The following is a 22,058-nucleotide window of genomic DNA, read 5'->3' as shown; positions in this document are numbered from 1 at the left end:
CACGAGAAGGCAGGCAAAACTCATCAACTGTGCTCCGAGTGCAAATCAAATCAAGGTAATTTAGCGTAAAAGACAAAAAGCCATCATTTTATTTGGATGCTGGTTTCAAGATAACCTACTTCTGGCCAACTTACACGAATTTGGCTCCTTTAACGCGACAGCTGCCAGTAATTTATATGCGTATCTCTATATATTTTTTTCTTATATTTTCTTTTTCTTGCTTTTTTCCTTTTTTCCTTAATTCCGACGCACTTTGCATATTGTGTGTACGTCGTCTGGTCTTATACTCAATAAACAGGGAACAAAAAATACGTGAGATGCCTCAGGTTGTTGCTTAGTATGCAGGTGATGATCATTCCAACTACCTGGTACCCTTTGTGGGTTTTGTGTTGCCTGATTTCAGACGCTGCACTTTCGCTCTGTAGCCCATTTGGCTTTCTTTGAAGCATGCTTCAACACGCACACACACACACACAGACACAGAGAAAAGAAAAGAAAAGCATTTGCCTTTTCTCGTTTAATTTCAACATTTTTGTACTCGTCGTCATCTGAACGGGGCTGAGTCGGGAGAAGGACGCGTGCCGAAAGGACTTCAAGTGAGCCCTTTGTTTTATATATTCCCCCGTCTTCTTCTTCTTTCACCCCCTGCACACGTTGCCTTTCGTCTGTGAGTGTGTGTATGTGTGGCTGTGTGTGGGTGTGTGTGTAAGTAAATGATTGTTGCCTGCGTTGAATTTAAACAAATGCGGAATTGTTGTCGACTCCTGCAAAGGTCACTATTCATCTGCCGACTGCCTTTTGAGTTATTTACATTTTTTTTATGTTTTGAGTCATTTGCCTGCCACCGATACTGTGTGTGGCATGCACCTTTTTTCACGGTGAATATTGGCGAATATATTATTAATGTATTTTGGTCCTCTTTAAACAATGTTATTCAGTCAATTTTAATGAGAGCCACGCAATGCGTCTTCCTTTCCTTCTTTCTTCCAGCACAGTTTATAAATTTCATTTCCTCAATCAACGTCAGAGTATGTATGTAAAAGATACTGCGACAATTCAATGAATAAATAAATTAAATGAAATGAAATGTCATAAATATCTAATTAGAAGCTGATAATGTTGAACGTTGAACGGTTCACTTAAACATTCACTCAACTTAATGAGTACAAACTGCGTTCTCTTTTTAACTACAGCCATCTCTTTTTTGTGTTGACTTACTCGGCCTTGCTGTAGTTCTGGCTGGAGAACATTTAAAAGTTTTCCAATAAAGCCCATTTTGGGCTTCAAGTGAAACTGTTCCCATCACCTGTTGCAAAACTTTGACATACGAGCTGCAACGAGTACCCGTTGACCATTCACAAACTTTCGCTTCATACCCATAAGTTTATTATTTGTAGTTTGTTCCGTCGTATTTTTATATACATTCCATTTGTTGCACTTCATCTACATTGTAATGGGTTTACTCGGTTTGATTGAATAAAAACTAAAATTTGTGTAATCTTTTTCCTTTATTCATAAATCATTTATTGAATAATGTTTATTTGCTTGTGCTGCATTTATTACGAGTAATTCTAAACATTTATAGATACTTCAATATCGACATTTGGTTTAAATATATTTATATTTATTCATATTTGTATATAAGTATATATGTATACGAATACGGGCTAGATTTCCTCAACATAAACTATATAGTGGGGCCTGCTATTCTCGATACTAAATTCCCAAAAATTCTGCTATTTAATATACATACATCATACACACACATGTGAACATGCATGTGACTTTCGTATTATACAATTATCGTTTCATTTCATTTCGTTTATTTTGCTTTTGATCGCATGACACACAGACATTTATACATATTAATGTAAATACTCGTATTTATTTATGTTTTATGTTTTTGTGTCAATGAAAAAGCCATAAACAATACACAAATTAAATGTCCTTAGCTTTAGCCAAGCCAAATTCATCTTTATGCATCCTGATCCAATGATATATGCTTTAAAGTCGATACATTGATTGAGTTTTATGTAGGCCTTCTTTTAGCCTATGAAATTTTTTTTTTGTTTATTATAGAGTTCAGCAAATTTTTGGTATGATTTGTGTAATTTTAATGGAAGTTCTTTATGTATTTATTAATACTTTGGCAATTTTCGATTTGTTTGACATTTAAATTGGGGTAAATGTTTAGAAATATTTCAAAACACTCTTAACAAGATTCGAAAAAAAATTAATAAATTGAATAAATAGCCTGAATACCCTTGCAGATTGTTGTTAGTGCAGTAGAATGTGGTTGCTAATGCTGATTTGACACTTTTCTTTGCTCAAATAAAATCTAGCACATATATCTATAAAGCTAAAAGATATAGCTGGGCTTGACTATATTGATTCAGCTAATTAGTTCGATTCGCTAACTTTTTCTTGACTATGTGAAATATATTCTGCAAGGGTTCTAAGAATTATTTGAATGTTTTCTCTGTTGTCAGAGTCAAATCAAAAGATACGCTTTTTATATTCGCGCTTCTTCACACAATTTCTTTACGTATTTATCTGTCCATCATTTTGCAGAGTTTCTGCTTTGATGGGATATTTATCATGACATAATTTAGTTTAGTTTCACAGTTACAGATAGATATGCTCGTTGACAGCATTATTTGCTCGACATTTTGTTGACAGTTTTCCTACTCTCGGCGCTTTTGTTTGATACTGAAAAGGAAAAAGCAAAACATTCGCATTTGTTCATATTGATTCTGCTTTTGGGTGTGTGATTGTGTTGTGGTGTGAGTGTGTGTGTGTGTATAAACTAAATTTTGTATGTTTGCTTTTTTTATTGGCTGCGTTTATGGGAAACATTCATGGGCTTCCCTTAGGTGCCAGATGTTTCCACATTGTTCTAAGTATAATATATATATTTTTATTTCTTATATTTATCATTTTTCTTGTATTTATTTATCTGCACTGCATTGTTGTTGTACTATGAGAGGGAGATTTGACATTATCTGTTTGAGTAACGACTATTTGTAATCGGATTGGCTAGTAATAATTACATTAAATATTCCATTTAAATACCATTTTGTTAGCATTTCTTTAAAGTATCCTACAAAGCATGAGAATTGTTCATATACTTGTATTTTTACCTGGGGGAGAGTTATAGGGAAAATACTTGTATTTTGACTGAGATTCTTTCTATTTGCTCAAGAAGTGACCCGTATTTAAATAGTTCAATGTGATAGCTTACAGCTTTCCTACTTCTATATATTGTTTATAAGTTTATTACTAAATTTGTTCATATTTGAAAAGTGATTTCTTATTTCGGCATCAAACTTCATTTCCATTTCCATTTCAATAACAATTTCAAATATCGATCTGCGGATTGTTTATCAGCTAGTATATAGTCCAATAAGATACAATATATTGTTGTTGAAGAGGTAAATAAACGGGCATCTCTTTGGTTAAATAAACTGCATTTTCTCATTGGGACTGTTAGTTAAATTGTACGCTTAAAATGTTCCCATTGGAATACTTATAAAGGTGGGCTTAAATCATGTGAGATTTTGTGGTTAAGATTATCATAATGGTAAATGTTGGAATTGGAATTTTCCTAAGATTCTTTAGGGAAAGTTTCTTGATCTATTGCATATCGATGTTAGCTAAACAGGTTTTCAATCCATTTGCCAGTATTCCATTGAGTTTGTTAGGAAGAGTATTCATATCTCTATATGATATTTTTCAGTTGTTATCACAAACATAAGAATATTGGGAACCGCAGCTATGGCGTTTCTTTAATCCCGAATGAAAACAAACTCATTGTAATGATTCCAGCGATTCTCCTCCGTGTCCACGCCCGGCTTGGGCTCTGCAGCAGATCCTGCCGTGCCGGAACCACAACTGCCAGCCATGCGATATCCATGATCATGCAGGTTGTCAAAGGCCTGCTCGATGAAGCAATGCTTGAGGAAGAAGCGCGACGTATAGCGATCTGGGCCACCATGATCCGGATCCCGGGACTCGTTCAACGTATCGCCAAACACCTCACGACACTGGGCCACCCGACCGCAAACGAGAATCCGCGACAGCTTGCGGAACTTGACATCGGCCAGGCCATCCTTGCCGAACTGAAAGCTGCCCCGATAGCCAATGGTGATGCAGCCAGGAGGTCGGGCATCCCTGTCCCCCTTAATACAGTCCAGCATCGCCGTCAGCTTAAAGTGCTCCGCCTCACGCTGCAGTCGCTGCCTCTCGCGGAAGCCCTCGGGCAGCTGAAGGGCCTTGTCCCTTAGATAGTCCAATATGTAGCGGAAAAGGACACCATCACGGTCCAGAAAATAACGGCCTTTGCTGTCCTTGGCCAGAGTATCACGACCCTCCGGACCAGCGAACAACTCATGCAGCAGCGTCGTCTTGTCCTGCAGCAGAGTATTCAATGTCGTCGTATAGTGGACACCGCCAACATTGAGCTCCACAATTTCCGGCATCTTAACAAATATACGCTTTCTGTGATACGCTTTCAATGGCTCAGCTCTTTCCACTTGTTCACTAATTACTGCGATTACAGTTTACAGTTTACAGTTCAGTCGCTAACTTGTGGCACATATGGAAGACGCACTCTTAGCCTTAGGCTTTTCACGTGGCTTTCCTCACAAGACTTGCTTGATTGACTTGACTTGGCTTTTGCACACAGAGATTAGCCAAATGTTGTTGTTGTTGTTGTGGTTGTTGTGAATCGTGTTTGTTATCTGCACCTTCGAACGTTTTTTTGTCCGCTTTGCCCGTCCGCACTCGCTGAACTCTCGTGTCGAACTGGCCTCCTTTGGTCTCCTGTTTTGGCCATGATGCTCGTTGGTGTACTCGAAAAAAATATGTGTGTATGCGTTGTAGAAACTTTTGTCAGAGAGCAAGCTAGAAACTCGAAGAGAGAGTGACTAAGAGAGAGAGAGAGAGAGAGAGAGAGAGAGAGAGAGAGTGAGAGAGAGAGAGAGGCGCAAGTGTTGCGCACACGCTGCATTTGTTTTGTTATTGAATAATATTTTGTTTAACAAGTGGTTAAATTTTTCAATGTTTATCAATATTTCAGTCATTGGCATTAGGAGCATTTTGACTGCCACATCGCGGTCTCTGTTTTGTCTCAATTGTTACACATACGCACTGTGGTACAGCATGGCATTGCCAATTCTTATCACATTCTTATCAATGCCAGTCACTGTTAGCTAAATGGGGGTTGCTGTGGGGCAACACAACATTTTCGGGGCCAATAGGCGCTGACAATTCGACACCTTGGCACTGACTTTTCGCCCATTTAGCCCATTCCTGACCATGGCCCCGAGACAACAAACGTGCCTCGCACGACTAAACGCAACTGGTTGGCCACCAACATCCACATTCACATCAACCCAAACCTCAACCTCAACCTCAACCCCAACCCAAATCCCAATGCCACAACGGGCTGCTCCACACGTTGGCTGACTGCCAACTGGACGGGGCCATGTGGACAGCTTTCGGCTGGTTGGACGTTTACACTTACCTGTGGCAGCAGCAGCAGCAGCAGCAACAGCTGAAGCTGGCCAAGTTAACAATTCATGTGCCTGTTGACAGACACTGAACATTTCTCTAGCACCGTTCACAACTACAACACCTTCAGTGGCGCCATATTAGCCTCAGCTGGCCAGCATAAAAAGCTACAACAAATTAGCAAGAACAACAAGTACAACAACAACAGCAGCAACATCAGCAACAGCAGCAGCAACAACAACAACTTGTGCTGCCTTTGCTTGCAGCATCCACGCGGGCAAAGCTTGTTAATGCTTTTGACATAATAACTGCGTTTGTGCGTTGAACCTCACACACACACACACACACACACACTCACATACAAAGAGGGGGATTTAAACACAAACACACACACACACACGCTTGGTAATCACACATACGCACTGTTCTAATTGAAGTGAAAACTTGCGAGTAGAGAATCCATTTGCCCAAGTGCTGAAAGTGGAGGATGTGTCACTGTGGCACAGTCACTGTTGTAGTGCGTTCAACCCACCCAAACCCCTTTAGCTGTATGTGTGTGTGACTTCGTGCACAGAGAGAAAAATTTTGTGCTAAACAAAAGTTCGAATAAACTCGAATTAAGTGATTTCGATACATCAAAATTGTACTTGATAAAAGTAGGAAGCAGCGAAAATTAGCATTATATTGTTTGTACTAACATTGTTAATATAAGAACAAAGAATCAAGTAAAATATAAATTCAATAGAAATAAGTACAAAAATTCGTTATATACATATTTATGTTCGGAGCTCAGGTTCGACTCGGTTTTTTACAGCAAATACTCGCAGAACAAGTTTAATAATCATAGAACAATATTAACATAAGAACAAAGAGTCTTGAATCAAGTAAAATATAAATTCAATAGAAACAAGTACGAAAATTCTATATATGCATAGATATGCTCGGAACTCAAGTTCGACTCGGTTTTTTACAAATACTCACAGAACAAGTTAAAAAATCTTAGAACAATATTAATATAAGAGCAAAGAATCTTGAATCAAGTAAAATATAAATTCAATAGAAACAAGTTCGAAAATTCTATATATGCATAGATATGTTCGGAACTCAGATTTGACTCGGATTTTTACAAATACTCACAGAACAAGCTAAAAAATCTTAGATCAAGGTATTTAATTCTTCTTGTTTGTTTGTTGTTTGCTTTAAGGGGCACTTCGATGGGTACAGAGAAATTGGGAATATATTCAACAGGATAATTTCTGTAGTCAGTCTTCACTTACTTGCACACTAATAAAAAGCTTTTAAAACCCACGCTTATGGTTTAGATAATTAAATTTGGAAGCGTCAGGTGTTTCAAAGTAGTTTTAAAAATAGAAAATCCCAAAATCCTTGAAATTTGTTTTTTTTTTTTTTTTTGATTAGACTGGTACAGTTTTATTGCGCCTTAAATTTGTTACTGAAAATATTGTAAAATGCAAATAAGATCAAAATGCTCGACTTTTTCGCTCTGTATATGTGTGTGGGTGTGTGTGTGGTATTCATTTGTTGTCTGACTTGTTTGCCAGCTTGCTGACTCGCTTCATTTCCGTTTCCTGCTGCTGTGGCTTCTGCTTCTGCCTCTGCTTGTGGCTGCCTCACTTCCACGTGCAGTTGCCGTTAGCAATGTTGTCGCTTATCAGACGTCTCTTAGGCTCACTCCCCTATCCTCCACTCTGAGCCATACTACCTCTATCCCCGCTAACTCTCTCTCGCTCTGCAACTCTGCCTTTAAGTCTGCGTGGCGTCGAATTTGCGGTTTTTGGGCGCACATTTAAATGGCAGCAACAATTTACGCGCCATTACGCGGCACGTTTTTGTGCATTTAAGCGAATGAGGGAAAGCGAGAGAGGTAGCAAAAAGGAGAGAGGGAGAGAGAGAGAGAGTGAGAGTAAGATGAGAGAGAGGAAATTTAAGTATTTGGACTGCGCTGCTTCAATGCTCTTATGCGTTGCCTGTGGTCTGTGTGTGTGTGTTTGTCCTTCCACCTTCCCCTCCCCTTGCAGCCCCCTTCGAAGTAAAGTCGTTGCGCAATCGTCCTACTAGGATGCTTTCTGTTGGCCTGGAAATTGATTTTGCTTTAGCCACTGTATGTGTGTGTGTTTGTGTGTGTGTGTTTGCCTGTGTGTTTGTGCATGTAGAACTTTGTTTTGACAACGCGCCAAAGTGCCAGTACCAAGTGTAGCCAAAAAGTGGCTAAAAGCAGCTCACGTGCTACATCAGATTTGTTTGTTTACCTTTCGAGCATTGGCTTCTTCATCCGCCAATTTGCGAGGGATGAGCTTAAAGCAGTTTACGTGCAATTAGACAACGTTTCACACACGCACACCCACACAAGTACTTTAATTATTTTTCAAGGATAATGAACGAAAATTTAATTACTTGAAGTGGCATTCAATGTTTTTCCTAGTTACTGACACAACACATAAATAGAAGATTGACTGCATTATTGATTCAACATTGATTGCTACTGCTGATATACCCTAACTAAGGGTATAACCATTTTGCCAGGCTGTGAAATTTTAATATTTTAACGTCTCAGACGTTTCTTTTATAAATAAGTTTTGACTATAGCTTATAACTTTCATAGAAATAATATTTAACTTTATCATTTAACTTAAAGATTTTAGTAATTTTAATTGGTTAAGTTTCAATCTGTACTTCAAAGAAATTACTGAATTTATTTTAATAAAATTAACAGTTGTCACAATTAAAATTAAATTATTGTATTTAACATGTTTCACAAAATTACCATTTATTATTAGTCCTGCCATTAATGTAAAATACATCTGCTATAAAATTAATTTTAATTGAATAACAATGGCTTGTATATATATATATTGCGAATTATAACCAACATTATATTGATAGCCCAAATCACCTTGTTAGAGTATTAAATTTTCATCATTCCAATGATAGCTGTTGTTTATCGTTGGCCAGTGTGAATTTTTTCTCAGCCACATTACTCATTCGCACCGTTGCGCAAATATCCAATGGAATTGCAAAACGAAATTTCGCCCATGATTGGCCAAACAAATTGAAGTCGAACTGATGTCAATGGTGTAATTGGAATTTGAAATTTCAAGGTTTAAGGTTGTCAATCAAATGTTGAAGTGCGAATTCGAACGATTTTGGCCAATGCCAATGGAAAATCAAATGGCAATGCCAAAACCGCCAAGCAGTTTGTCAACAACACAGTGCCACATCAAAGAAAGTCAACAATACCACCAAATGACAGTTTCACCCACACAGACAAATACAGATAGAGATACAAATGTATCTGTCCACAAATATTGACACAACTAATGTTGCAGAAATTACAGGGAATCGTTGGATGAGTTTCAAGTGAGATGGAAGAGCAGGAACCAGCGATTAGCACACAAACACCGAGACAGACATAACAGTGGGTTATTGATGTACATGTTGATAGCTGTCCTTTGTGTTAGCTATTAGCTTTGGCCCAAACCAGTGGACATGCAACATGGACGTTGGATAATTGCCACAAGTTGGACAACAGGCGACTCAAGGATATGCGCCAAGCACTTTTGCCATGTGTGGCAATATGCTATAGCCTGAAGCATGCTCGACCAAACACACACACACACACAAACACAAACACATAGATGTAACTATGTGCAACATTGGTGTGTATCCTCAAGATACTCGTATTCTGACAGCCTGCACGCGCCGTTGCTCACGCGAGGAATGCAAATGTGCGACAGGCTGCTGGGCAATTTAACACTATGCAGGCGCCGCAGGAGCATGCAGAGCAGGGGGAGCAGGCCGGAGGGAGACGATGAGGGGCAATGCATGGCAATAGATTTAATGGCGCTGCTGCCTGGGCTGCTGCATGCTGGCATGTAAATAAAAGATGCATAAGTATGCAGCCAGGCGAGCTGAAGAGACGGAGGTATTTCAGAATTTATCTGAAAAGAAGTGAGTGAAAAAGAGAGAGAGAGAGAGAGAGAAAGAGACAGTCTGTTTGTCTGCGTGTGTTATCGTTGAAGCTGATTTTATTTAGCGCTGACAGCAACAGTTTGGCAGAGATGTTGCATGCTGCGAAGGACATTCCCGAAAGTGCTTCTTGGTATACTTACAATGTGTGCATGTATGCGGCATTCGTTATAAAATATAAGAGACTCACTCTTCCTCACTCTTCTCACTCTTTTTTCGCTTCTGCTTTATACATTTTAAGTGGATTATTCAAAGCTTACAAAGTTGATGTCCATTATTCACAGTAGGCAGGCGGAATGCAATAAACACTTGCCAACTCTATGAATAGTTTGCAACACACGAACTGAAAGCTCTAAAAAATTCGGAGCATATTTATATTTTGGCATCCGCCTCGTTTCTTGATGCTGGGAAGCTTAGCTAAAAGGAAGCTCAATTTAAAAGATTAAGCATTTGATTTCCCAACAGCTGCAATAAATTGGTCAAAGCTTAGATAATTAATTTAATTTCAAGTTAAATCTGAAAGCTTAAGCATCAACATGTCTTATCCCCTCTAGAACAAACTTTGCTTGAACTAAACTAATGATACACTTCATTTGCAGCGCTTTGTTCAAGTTTATCAAAGTTGCACAACAATTTTCATGTTGGGAAATCTCAAAATCCCTCTTAGCTAATCGTACTTAGAGACGCAATTGTACTTAAATGTTTCAAAATCTTAAATCTTTTAGAATGAACATGACGAAATTCGTTTGAACATGAGATATTATTTATACTGAATTATATAATATTCGTAGAGTTCTTAAGAGAAATAAACTCTTTAACGATTTTCAAGGATACTGAAACTTATTAGAAATAAATCATCAAATTTAAATTTTTTTTTAGAAATTTTGACAATTAAATGATGACATTTTGTAGATGTGAGATATTAATATTGCACTATATAACGATTTTCGAAAGAGCTGAAACTAGAAATCTTGGTAATTATTAAAGTAAACTTTATATTTAATAATTTCATTTGAAATGGCATTAATCTGAATTAATGCTCATACAAGTCTTTAGACTTTGAAATTGTATTTATTGCAATCCCCTCACTTTCGAAAAATCTCAACCAAATAATTTTGTTTTATTAGCAAATAAATCTTATTTTTGATCTCAAGCGAATGTCTTTGCGGCGAATTTAATTGCAACTTGCCACAGTAGCTGCATGCAGAAACAAATTCATAGAGAGCGATTCGGTATTCGTTATTCGCCATTTGCATTCACATTCGTCGTAGACATTCAAAGAAGCACAGAGAAAGACTATAAAATTAGCACGGCCGTAAAAATTGCAAATTGCGCAAAAACTTTGCAATTAAATCGCAATAATTGTTGTGTGTGCTTGAGCGCAATTCCAGAATTAATTAGTAATTGCATTTGATTCGTTGCAGCAGTTGGATGCCACGGCAAATCATCAGGGATGCGGCAACGAGATGGGGCACAGTCAGGGGATCCCACTGGGCCATTTCGTCAATTTCGTCGATTTCGTTGATTTCGCTGTGCGTCTTTGCCAATCTGATAGACAGCTGTCGAACGGAGAGAACCAATGTGGGTGAGTTCAGTGCATGGGAAATAATATTAAAGTGAATTTATTGTTGTACTTGGAAATGGAAATGGTTACGTAATGGAAATTTCAGTTGCGCCATGCAAATGTGCCTCACATTTACCATGCTGTCTCTGTTTGTGAGTGTCTGTGTGTGTGTGTGTGGATGCCTGTAGATGCGTGGCATGTATTTTTATGCCCCACCAAATCGCATGGCCCACAAAAAGAAAACATGAACAGCGGCGAATTGGTCGGATTTGTGCGCTTCTCTGTGGACTGTGAATACGTAAACAGAATTTGCATATCAAAACAATAGCAGAGCACAAAAAACAGAACAGAAAAACTATGAATAGTTTTTTCGTAGCAACTGAAATGCTCTTTATACTCCGCAGTAAAAAGCCAATGGGTAAAAAACTTACTTTAAAATAATGTGAGTAACCATTAGGTAAAGCATTTGGAATCGCTGAAGTCAGTTTGCCAAAATTAAGCAGAAGGCTCGGTTTCAAGAACCTCAATTCTACCCTAAACCGATATATTTAAAATTGTTTTTAAATTTTGTATATTTTAAAGCAATTTTTTATTGGGGCTTGAAATTGCTTACGTCACTAGACCATTACCTCGTGTAGAGACTTTTTTGTGGGATAAATGTATACATATATTTAATTCACATATGCAATCTATTTACAAGGTATTTTATAGTCATATTGTATCGCAGGCCTCATCTATGAAAATACTAATCCGGATGTTGAGAAAATCTTTCACTTGGCCATTGACAAGGCAAACGAGGAGAACGAGGAGCTGAAACTGCATGGAGTGGCTGTGGCGATTGAACCGAATAATGCCTTCGAGACTTCCAAAAAACTGTGCAAGATGCTGCGAGTAGGTCGAAATCCCTTCCATGTTTGTGTCTGGCCTTGGTCATAAGCTGTGATTTTGTTAGCAAAATTTGGTGGCCGTGTTTGGACCAAGTACGAATCTGGCAGCCCGACATGCCCTGAGCATATGCGATGCCAAGGAGTTGCCGTTTCTGGACACACGATGGGACTTTAGTACACAACTGCCCACCATCAATCTGCATCCGCATCCGACGCAATTGGGCGTGGCACTCAAGGATCTGGTCAGTGCACTGGGCTGGGAGAAATTCACCATTATTTATGAGTCGGGGGAGTATCTGGTGACAGTGAATGAGCTGCTGCAGATGTATGGGCCGATGGGTCCGACTATAACCCTGCGTCGCTATGACCTCGATCTCAATGGCAACTATCGCAATGTGCTGAGACGCATACGCAACTCGGATGATGATTCATTTGTGGTTGTCGGATCGATGGAGACGCTGCCCGAGTTCTTTAAGCAGGCACAACAGGTGGGACTCCTGACCAGTGACTATCGCTACATCATTGGCAACCTTGATTGGCATACCATGGATCTGGAGCCATATCAGCATGCGGACGCCAACATAACGGGAATGCGCTTCGTCTCCCCGGACAGCGAGCAGGTGCAGGAGGTGGCCAAGGCATTGTACGAGAGCGAGGAGCCATTTCAGAATGGTAACCAATCACCATTTCATACTCATAGCTATTTCAATTTCACGTGCTGGCAATTTATGCAAATCCAGCACGGATTTGCATAATTGAATCTGTGGCAAAAATGATATATGCAAATGGCTATACACTCTTTATCCTATATTCTTTATCCCCTCGTTCATCCATGCCTTGGCAGTGTCGTGTCCTCTGACCAACAGCATGGCCTTGATCTACGATGGCATTCAGCTGCTGGCCGAGACCTACAAACATGTTAACTTCCGGCCCATGCAGCTGAGCTGTGGCGACAACAGCGCCTGGGACAAGGGCTACTCGATTGTCAACTACATGAAGTCGGTGAGTAAGAGAGTGATGCGAAAGAGAGCGAGAGTACACTGAAAAAAAGACCAACTTCTAAAATCAAGTACATTACCATTACATATTTTGTTCTTAAAATATGAACGTTTTAAGACCATATTACTTATACTAAGAATATTAATCTAAAAATTCAAAGTTCTTGATGCAAGAATAAAGATCTTAAATTGTTAGGAAAGTATAATATGGCCCCGTGGCGCTCTGGTTAGAGAGAGAGATCTATTCAATGGTGATGCAGTAGGCGCCGGTTCGAATCCCACTCATAACAATTTAAAATTACATTTATAAAATAACCAAAACAGAGTAAAAATTAAAAAATTATTTTTTTTAATCTTTTTATTTTTTGATTTAAATTTCAAGAACTTTTATTCTTAAAATAAGAACTTGGTCTTATTTGAAATGTTCATAAACTCAATCTGTGTTTTCTTAATTTAAAAATATTTTGTTCTCATTTTTTAGACTAGTATTCTTAGTTTTGATTTTAGAACATTTTTTTCTAAGTGTATGTCATGCAAATGGCTCATAAAACATGAACATGACCCACAGTTGACGCTCAACGGCCTCACGGGCGCCATTCGGTTTGACTACGAGGGATTGCGCACTGATTTCCAACTGGAGGTCATCGAGCTGAGCGTGTCGGGGATGCTGCAAATTGGCCAGTGGAGCACCGAGGGCGGCTTCGAAATGAATCGTCCCGCTCCGCCGCACACACTCGAGCCGGATATGCGTTCGCTGATGAACAAGAGCTTTGTCGTTGTCACTGCCATTGTGCGTCCGAGTATCTGTTGCCACATCTGTTGCCCGTTATCGATAATTTCTATTTCCTGTTCCGCCAGAGCGAACCCTACGGCATGTTGAAGGAGACCGCCGAGAAGCAGGAGGGCAACGCTCAGTTCGAGGGCTTTGGCATTGAATTGATTGATGAGCTGTCCAAGAAACTCGGCTTCAGCTACACCTTCTATCTGCAGCCGGACAATAAATACGGCGGACTGGATCCCAAAACCGGTGAATGGAATGGCATGCTACGCGAGATAATAGACAATGTAAGTTACTGCACGTCTGGGGAATAGCTATAAATCCAATCGAACTCGCCCAGCGGCCATTTATATCAATGAGCTTCTACTTATCCCTGGTGTATAAGCATTGCACATTATCATCATGAACATCATCATTAACATAATTGTTTCGCAGCCACGCCCATTTTTTGTCAAGTGACGTCCATTTTTCCTTTCATTCTTCGCTTCTCTGGCGTAATTTGTAATTATTGTTATTTAGCGTCTATAGACAAATAATTAATGAAGGCAAAATGTTGATAAAGAATTCTCAAATTAGCAAAACATCCAGATACACAAATAGGCTGAGGAAAATTAAACTAGCTTACAACTCTAAAGTTTTTTATGATAATCGAGATCTGACCTTCAAATTGTTTCGATTAAATAATTTTGAATGATAAATAATATACATGATTCGATCCAATTTCGTATCAATACAAAGGTTCTGGTGTTTGAAAAATAATTTATTTCTGTTACGATTCATTAGGGTATAATTTCCGGCATTATTCCCAGTGTTCAATTTATGTTTTTTACTTAAATTTGTTTAAAACAGTCAAACTATTTTCAATTAAAACAGCATATGAAGGAGAGAGTACATTTAAAATGAAAATGAAAATGCATATATATTTAGAATATTGAATTCAATTGAATTTCCAAGCATCAACTGCATATTTGGGGATTATAAATCATTTATGTTCGTCATTTGCACACATTGTTTTGTATTACGGCATGCCATGGTTAAATAAAGATTATATTGAATAATTTATAATTGCGTATGCGCAATATTTGAGTATGCATTTCAATTTGCATATATAAATATGAAAATAAGTGTATGTACATATTTGTATTTTGCACATTGTTGAAAAATGTACTCAACATTATTAATTAGCGTGCTGACATGGGCATAACCGATTTGACCATGACATCGGAACGTGAGAGCGGCGTGGACTTCACCATTCCCTTTATGAATCTGGGTGAGCATATGCTCTTTTAAACTATACATGTGTGCATGTGTATGTTTTCACATGGCACATTAGCACGCGTGACTTGGCATTTTCCATTGACATTTTTTGGAATTTTTCCAGGAATCGCCATATTGTTTCGTAAGCCGATGAAGGAGCCTCCCAAGCTTTTCTCGTTTATGTCACCGTTCTCCGGCGAGGTATGGCTTTGGCTCGGACTTGGCTATATGGGCGTGTCCATCAGCATGTTTGTCCTGGGACGATTGTCGCCGGCAGAGTGGGATAATCCGTATCCCTGTATTGAGGAGCCCACCGAACTGGAGAATCAGTTTAGCTTTGCCAATTGTCTTTGGTTCTCCATTGGCGCCCTGCTGCAACAAGGCTCCGAGCTGGCACCCAAGTGAGTTTCATACGATGATTTTCGATTACAGATTTATTATTTATGGCTGATTTCAGGGCATTTTCAACGCGAGCCGTGGCCGCCTCTTGGTGGTTCTTCACACTGATTTTGGTCTCGTCTTATACGGCAAATCTGGCCGCCTTTCTTACAGTCGAATCACTGGTTACACCCATTAATGATGCTGATGATTTATCAAAGAACAAGGGCGGCGTCAACTATGGCGCCAAAATAGGTGGCAGCACCTTTACCTTCTTCAAAGTGAGTTGTCATTTTTATATTTTAACTGATGCTGACATTCGTCCTGCAATTTTAGGACGCCAAATATCCTACGTATCAAAAAATGTACGAGTTCATGAAGGACAATCCCGAGTTCATGACCAACTCCAACCAAGAGGGCGTCGATCGTGTCGAGAACAGCAACTATGCCTTCCTCATGGAGTCCACAACCATCGAGTACATCACAGAACGACGCTGCACCTTGACCCAAGTGGGTGCATTGCTGGACGAGAAGGGCTACGGCATTGCTATGCGAAAGAGTAGGTCACTCCAGTAAAAGTATTGACTGTGTGTATTCATCGTCTGTTTTCCAGACTGGCCCTATCGAGATGTCCTTAGCCAGGCCATACTCGAGCTACAGGAACAGGGTGTCCTTACCAAAATGAAGACCAAGTGGTGGAAGGAGAAGCGTGGTGGTGGCGCCTGTTCGGTAAGTTTTCATAAATATATACAAAAAAAAGCTTTGATATCCGTTGCGGGTGTCTGAACGTGTCTGTGTCTGGGTATGTGTGTGTGTGTGTGTGTGTGTGTGTGTGTGTGTGCGTGTGTGCATAGGATGGAGGCGATGAAGCTGGTGCCTTGGCTCTCGAGATAAGCAATCTGGGTGGCGTTTACCTCGTCCTGGGTGTGGGCGCCTTCTTCGGCATATTCGTTTCCCTGCTGGAAATGCTACTGGGCGTCAAGGACCGCAGCAATGACAACAAGGTACAAGCCAATTTTACACACAAATATTTCTGCTTTCGAATCCGTATCCGAATCCGAGTCCGTCACCGCGTTCGCTTAAGTAGTTGGCCTGTATCCCAGACACACATACAAATCAGGCACAAAACCAACTCCTCGTTATGTTCATCATCATTTCCGCACCTATGAGCACAGGAGGAGCCCGACTCGGATGCCTCCTCATTGGGCTTTGCCAATTTGGGCGGCGTCTATCTGGTCATGTTCGTGGGCAGCTGCTTTGCCAGCGTTTATGGGCTGATTAACTGCCTCATCAGCATCTTATGGACCGCTCGCGAAAACAAGGTAACCAACAATGTGAAGTAAACACTCTCTATAAATATAAATATAATATTCTATAAGAATATTAACATCTACCCAGATCCAGGGAAAAAAGTCTGTGTCGTGACTAAAAATGGCCTTGCAAAAGGTCAATTGTAACTTAAATAATCAAATCCCACAAAACGACTTATGGGGTTAAATCAAACGAAGCTACGAGCTAACTAAATTCATCAGGTTCATCAAGTTCCCCAAGTTCATGTTCTAATTGAAAACTAAACTTATGCTATACTTTTGAGATTGTCCTTTTAAGTATTTAATAAATCGAGTTGCATAGTTGTCGCATTTGCTTTGCATGGCAATTTATAACATTTTATGCATGCTCCATGCTTACCAAATTTTGATGTCAACTCTTACGGAGTCTCAATTATGTCTAGGTCAACTTCAAGGATGAACTGCTGGACGAGCTGCGATTTATTATACAATGCTCGGGGAATACGAAGGCTGTTAAGTATCCGAAGAACTCTGGCAGCAGTTCCCACTCAACGGGCAGCTCCAAGTCGAAAGGATCTTCCCTCTCTGTAGACTCTCTCCCAGAGGACCAATCTGTTGCCGATGTGGAAGTGGTCAAGGAAAAACGTGGCAAGAAGTAGACGTTATCGAATTTTAGTACACTTTAGGAAGTTGCATTATTGTTTGTTTTCTCGACTAATAAATCTTTTTGTGAAGCTTTTTATTGAGCTTTAAGCTTTGCCCTTATTTGGTATGGAAACCCACGTTGCAAGTACAACTTTCATAATAAGTTCACAGTGCAAGCTTTTCTGCAATAAAGTATCACAGATAGATGGCGCTATGTATTTAACTGAATGTTTGATTATGAAATGGTATTCTTGGAAATACCAGTACTTTTAAATAAAAAGTCGAAAGCCAAAACTTTTTGTATTCTTTTGAATACCAATATATTTAATAAGTTTTCATAATATTGCAGTATCAACACATACATACATATATATATATATGGTGTAATTAGATGCACAATATCTTTGGTTGTTTATTTGGTTTTATTCTTTGTATATCCAGTTTCCATTTCTGGTAGACACTTAGATATTGAAAAGGTAAAATTGTACGAAATGTTTCGTATATATAGTAGGTCTATGTATTTGTTATTAACATATGCATGTATGTATTTTGAATACCCCTTGTATGTATTTTTTTATTTTATGTACGTAATGTATGTAAGCTTCTGATGTGTATGTAAATATGTATAGATTGTATACAAGTACCATTTATGTACTTATTTATGCTATTCTTTATATGTAAGTATATTTGTATAGATCCATTGATGTATAGACTAACTACTAAGCATATACTCATACAAGGACATGCATAGGGTTAGTGAGGCGTACAAATAATACTAATAGTTATAGTTATTCTTTTGATTAACATTCTTTTTTTAATTAATTTATTTAATTGCCAAACCCCTTACTACGTGTACTTTGCACAACAACAAAATAGATTTAAATAATTTTTATATACCACAGCATATAATTAAATTTTTTATATTTTTCTGTTATTTATATTTTGTTTTGAAGCATGCAACATATTGCCACGTTAATTCAGTAATCATATTTTCAATATGCTGCATCATCACATTCCCCATGGGGTCGATCTATTGAAATTTGATTATTATGGTTTTGGGCATGGTCATACACGTATTAATTTTGTGGGTGTGTTTGTAGGTGTGTATGATTCGAAGTGTCAAACCAACAATTGCATTTGATTAAGTAGTGTATAAATTATAATTATAGACTCAATTTAATTTGCACTAATTGAAGTTGAAATTTGCCATTAAAAAATTTATTTTGACATTTAAATTGTGCATTCATAAATAGAATTTAGAAGGAGTGTTTGTTCAATTTAAAGTCTTTGAACTTTTAGTGTTGTTTCGTAGTAAATTGGTAGCAATTTGTTGGTCAGTGTAGAACAGAGTACTCAGCAGCAGGCCCATGTTCGGTGGGTGGGTGTCAATATTATAGTATTCAAATTGTTGCTGTTGTTTTGGTATTACGAGCACATTCAAGTCTCTTAATTATATTTCATAGTTTCATTGAGCTTTAATTTCATATAAATTGTGGTGAAAAATAATAGATATTCGAGGAAATGATGTGGAAAACAGAATTAAGGTTTTTTTGTCCCTTAAAATGCTGTAAGCTCGTATAGTTTTGTCATTGGTCTCGTATAAAAGTGTTTGCATTGTGTCCATATTTTTTTTGATTATAGAACTCACTAAAGCTATAACATATACACAAACTCTTACATAATGTAGCGACATTTCATTTATGTATATTATATTTAAAATTTCATTTGGATGTTGGATGATTTTGGAAAGGGAGAAGGTAAGGAAATTTTATTAATTATTACAAATTGCATAGGATTTAAAGCTATTTGATTAATTATATATAAAATTACACATTTAAAGCGTTTTCTGTTTTTTTTTTGTAAAATACATTTCTAATGAGAGAAGGGGGGGTATCAAGGAACCATAACATATGATCCTGAGCTATACTTTTTTTTTACTCGAATATAAGTAAGAAGTATACATATTTCCGCATATTTTCTGTGTTTCCACCAAAAACTGTCAAGAAATTTAATTTGTTTTTAGTTTATCTTTTTTATTTAATTTTGGGAACATTTCCCTGATATTGTCTAACTATATAGGTAATATTTTTATGAATATATATAAGGAATAACGCTGTGTAAAACCAAAAATAAGTGTGTATAATATTTGGTATGTTTGTATTGTTGTTATAAAATTACATAAAGTTTTCAGTTTTATTTAGTTAGCATAACTATGCATTTTTCCTTGAATTTAATATTATTTAGCGGTTAAGTTTTAGTTTAATTCTTGCGTTTTGTTTTTCATTTATTTATATTCGTCTCAAAAGGTCATTAAAATAAATGCGTTTCTTTTGTTTGTTGGTTTCTTATGGCTAAGTACCAAATTGTATCTGTATCTTTTTGTTAATGTAGTAAATAGTTCTGTAGTTGTAGATATAGTTTGTATAAGTAGTTTATGTTTTAGTTTTTGTTTTTATCAGTAGTTTACTGTTGTGGTGGGGTCTGCTTGTAGTTATTAGTTGAGTTTTAGTTTAGTTGAGTTGAGTTGCTTAGTTGGTTTGTTTTGCCTTTTTGATTTGGCTAAAATTACCTAAAGATTTGTATCTAACTATTCCAAAAGTTGACAATCGCTCGTCAGGCATGATTTTAAAGCAGCTTAACAATAGCTGGGAATGACTGAAAGTCGCATGTGAAATCAGCACACTTAGCTCGCATCCTGCCTCCCTTTTTGTTTGTGGCAGCTTGAGCTCCTGATGCTGTTGTTGGTTTGTTTGCTCCTTCACTTTATGTGTGGCCCTCTCAAATGACACTCATGCGACGCCTGCCATTTCCGGAGGCCTCGGCTCAGTTGGAGTTGGCCAGCGTTTCGTGACACACCTCCATGTAGTCCGGGTCGTGCATAATGCCCTTTATCATGTCCTTGAGCATTGTGTATCGTGGAAATATCGGATACATCTTTGAGCTGCCGTACTCTTCCTGCAAAAGGAAACACAACGGGCACAGAACATAGAGACATGTCAAAAAGTTTCCCCTGGAGGTCAAGTCAGCCCATTGTCGCCTCATGCTCAGACTCACCTTTAGCACGCGTATCAAATGCCGCAAGCCCAGATACTTTTTTAGCAGACGATACAAATCATTAATCAGCTGTGTGTTCTCGTGCTCGATTTGTGCCGTTGTCATGTCTGTCGTGAGAATGATGCTGGTTAATTATTCTCCCAGCTATCAGCTGACCACATCAGCTGTCTTTTGACTTACGTTCTAACCGCTCCATGCGCTCCCTCCGCTCGGCGGCTTCATCAGCCAGCCTGGCCGAGGTCTTGACGCCCTCACCGGACTTCTGAGTCTTCTCCATAATGGAACAGGCTCGCATTACGTAGGAGGGCACGGTTTCCTGCTTCTCCTGACGCGGTATGTCCACCAACGTCCAGTACTGAGTCTCCAAGCGTATGACTTCCTAATAAATTCAATTGATGTGAATGAAATATAAAGCGTATGCTCTAACAGTTGAACGCACCTTTATCATTAGCTTGAGCATTGGATAACGTTGAAATATGTTGCGATGGCTCTTCGAGTCGCCGTACTTGTTCATCAGGTTAATCAGTGCCTTCTTCACCGTGTCGTATGATTCCTCCAGGCGCAGGCGTAGCGAACGTAGCCGTTCATTGGTTTCAATGACCTCATCGCGTGTCATGCCACTAGGTGCACCCTCGTCCTTCACATCCTGCACAATTCGACGCACGCTCTGCGTAAATTTGCCAACAAAGTTTGTTGTTGCTAAAATAAATAAATAAATCATAGAAATACTTATGCGCACACATATCAGAATTATCGCATGTGTTGTTTAAATTTTAAAATAAATTTGTACGGAAATTACACGAAACACTGTCATTTATTATGCAAATGTCAGTAGACACGCGCATTAACCCACTTTAATCTGCGATTCATGCGGAAATTGCTCGTCTATAGAAAGAAGTCGAACTATTATGCCATGATGAGTCGCATTTAAACCCATTAAATTAAAATAATAGCATTTAACAAATTTTTCTGACCTGACCCAACGCGGACTCGAACCCGCGCCTCCCGTCCACAATTCCTACACTCTACGCGCTGCACCAAAGCTAGCAGGAAAATTAAACGGCCACAGCGCATGTTTTCATCAGCTGATAGTCTATTCTCAGATGAAAGCCCTTTGACAACAGTTCTGATTGAATGAAAATTATTTTAAGGGCCTCGTGTGAGCATTTGTTAGATGCACAGTCATGCTAGAAATTAATTTGATTTGTATACATATTATATATGTATATTCAGCATTTTAAATAACGTTTGAATTGGTCATATTCTTTTTCATTTCGATTTTTTTTGTTCTCTATTTACGATATATGTTTCTTCGTTTTATTAATCTTTGGTCGACTGCTTTTAGTTGAAGTAAACTAAAAAAGTAAATAAATAAATTGAATGCAAAAAACAGTAATTCAATTAAAATTGTTCATTAAAATAACATTGAATTTATTGTTTCATTCAAATTAAGGGAACTATGTAATTAAATTGTGGTAAGACAATTCTCGGATACAATACCACTTGACATACATGAGTTTATGTGCGTATTTCAAGCAATGAGTAATTCCATACTTGAAGACTTTATTAATAAAACAATGTACAATTAGCATTTTTAAAAATTTAAATTCAAGCGATTCTCAATTGGCAAGACACTGTACATTTAAGAATAAAAATAAAAGACTACAAAAATTAAAAAATCTATGGGGGTATATAAATGGTACACAGCAT

General features: G+C 38.2%; 3 protein-coding genes across 6 annotated transcripts in view; 1 reads left to right on the top strand and 2 right to left on the bottom strand.

Moving 5' to 3' along the window:
* Positions 1 to 1,498: 1,498 nt before the first annotated feature.
* Positions 1,499 to 4,820, bottom strand: LOC117791930 (BTB/POZ domain-containing protein KCTD12). The gene has a single exon (XM_034631866.1). It carries the CDS (start codon positions 4,476 to 4,478, stop codon positions 3,786 to 3,788), a length of 693 nt encoding a protein of 230 aa, XP_034487757.1. The 5' UTR covers positions 4,479 to 4,820; the 3' UTR covers positions 1,499 to 3,785.
* Positions 4,821 to 10,786: 5,966 nt separating this feature from the next.
* Positions 10,787 to 17,399, top strand: LOC117791784 (glutamate receptor ionotropic, kainate 2). Of its 4 annotated transcripts, none has more exons than XM_034631663.1 (14): positions 10,787 to 10,865; positions 10,923 to 11,083; positions 11,790 to 11,953; positions 12,015 to 12,621; positions 12,794 to 12,951; positions 13,516 to 13,737; positions 13,806 to 14,012; positions 14,911 to 14,995; positions 15,107 to 15,383; positions 15,440 to 15,641; positions 15,697 to 15,919; positions 15,974 to 16,089; positions 16,215 to 16,364; positions 17,093 to 17,399. In XM_034631663.1, exons 2-14 carry the CDS (start codon positions 10,930 to 10,932, stop codon positions 17,306 to 17,308), a joined length of 2,781 nt encoding a protein of 926 aa, XP_034487554.1. In that variant the 5' UTR covers positions 10,787 to 10,865; positions 10,923 to 10,929; the 3' UTR covers positions 17,309 to 17,399. The 4 variants fall into 4 exon arrangements, with proteins under 4 accessions (XP_034487554.1, XP_034487558.1, XP_034487556.1 ...); XM_034631664.1 differs by having other exon boundaries at positions 10,790 to 10,862; XM_034631665.1 differs by lacking the exon at positions 16,215 to 16,364 and adding an exon at positions 16,536 to 16,682 and having other exon boundaries at positions 10,788 to 11,083.
* Positions 17,400 to 19,749: 2,350 nt separating this feature from the next.
* The window catches only part of LOC117792589 (mediator of RNA polymerase II transcription subunit 15), a 44,271-nt gene continuing 41,962 nt past the window's right edge, over positions 19,750 to 22,058 (bottom strand). Inside the window, 4 exon segments of the mRNA XM_034632789.1 lie at positions 19,750 to 20,249; positions 20,349 to 20,455; positions 20,529 to 20,727; positions 20,788 to 21,047. Of these exon segments, the coding sequence (XP_034488680.1) occupies positions 20,118 to 20,249; positions 20,349 to 20,455; positions 20,529 to 20,727; positions 20,788 to 21,047 (698 nt within the window). The 3' untranslated portion in view covers positions 19,750 to 20,117.

This window comes from Drosophila innubila (assembly GCF_004354385.1).
Source record: "Drosophila innubila isolate TH190305 chromosome 3R unlocalized genomic scaffold, UK_Dinn_1.0 2_E_3R, whole genome shotgun sequence".
Taxonomy (NCBI): Eukaryota; Metazoa; Arthropoda; class Insecta; order Diptera; family Drosophilidae; genus Drosophila; species Drosophila innubila.
Note: the sequence above shows the minus strand (reverse complement) of the source record. Positions and strands in the feature narration are given on the sequence as shown.

Excerpts from the sequence above, each read along its gene's own strand:
- LOC117791930 (XM_034631866.1), bottom strand. The coding sequence starts at position 4,478 with ATGCCGGAAATTGTGGAGCTCAATGTTGGCGGTGTCCACTATACGACG.
- LOC117791784 (XM_034631663.1), top strand. The coding sequence starts at position 10,930 with ATGCCACGGCAAATCATCAGGGATGCGGCAACGAGATGGGGCACAGTC. Across the intron at positions 15,642-15,696 it reads GCACCTTTACCTTCTTCAAA|GACGCCAAATATCCTACGTA; the intron begins GTGAGTTGTCAT and ends CTGCAATTTTAG. Across the intron at positions 16,365-17,092 it reads ACCGCAGCAATGACAACAAG|GTCAACTTCAAGGATGAACT; the intron begins GTACAAGCCAAT and ends AATTATGTCTAG.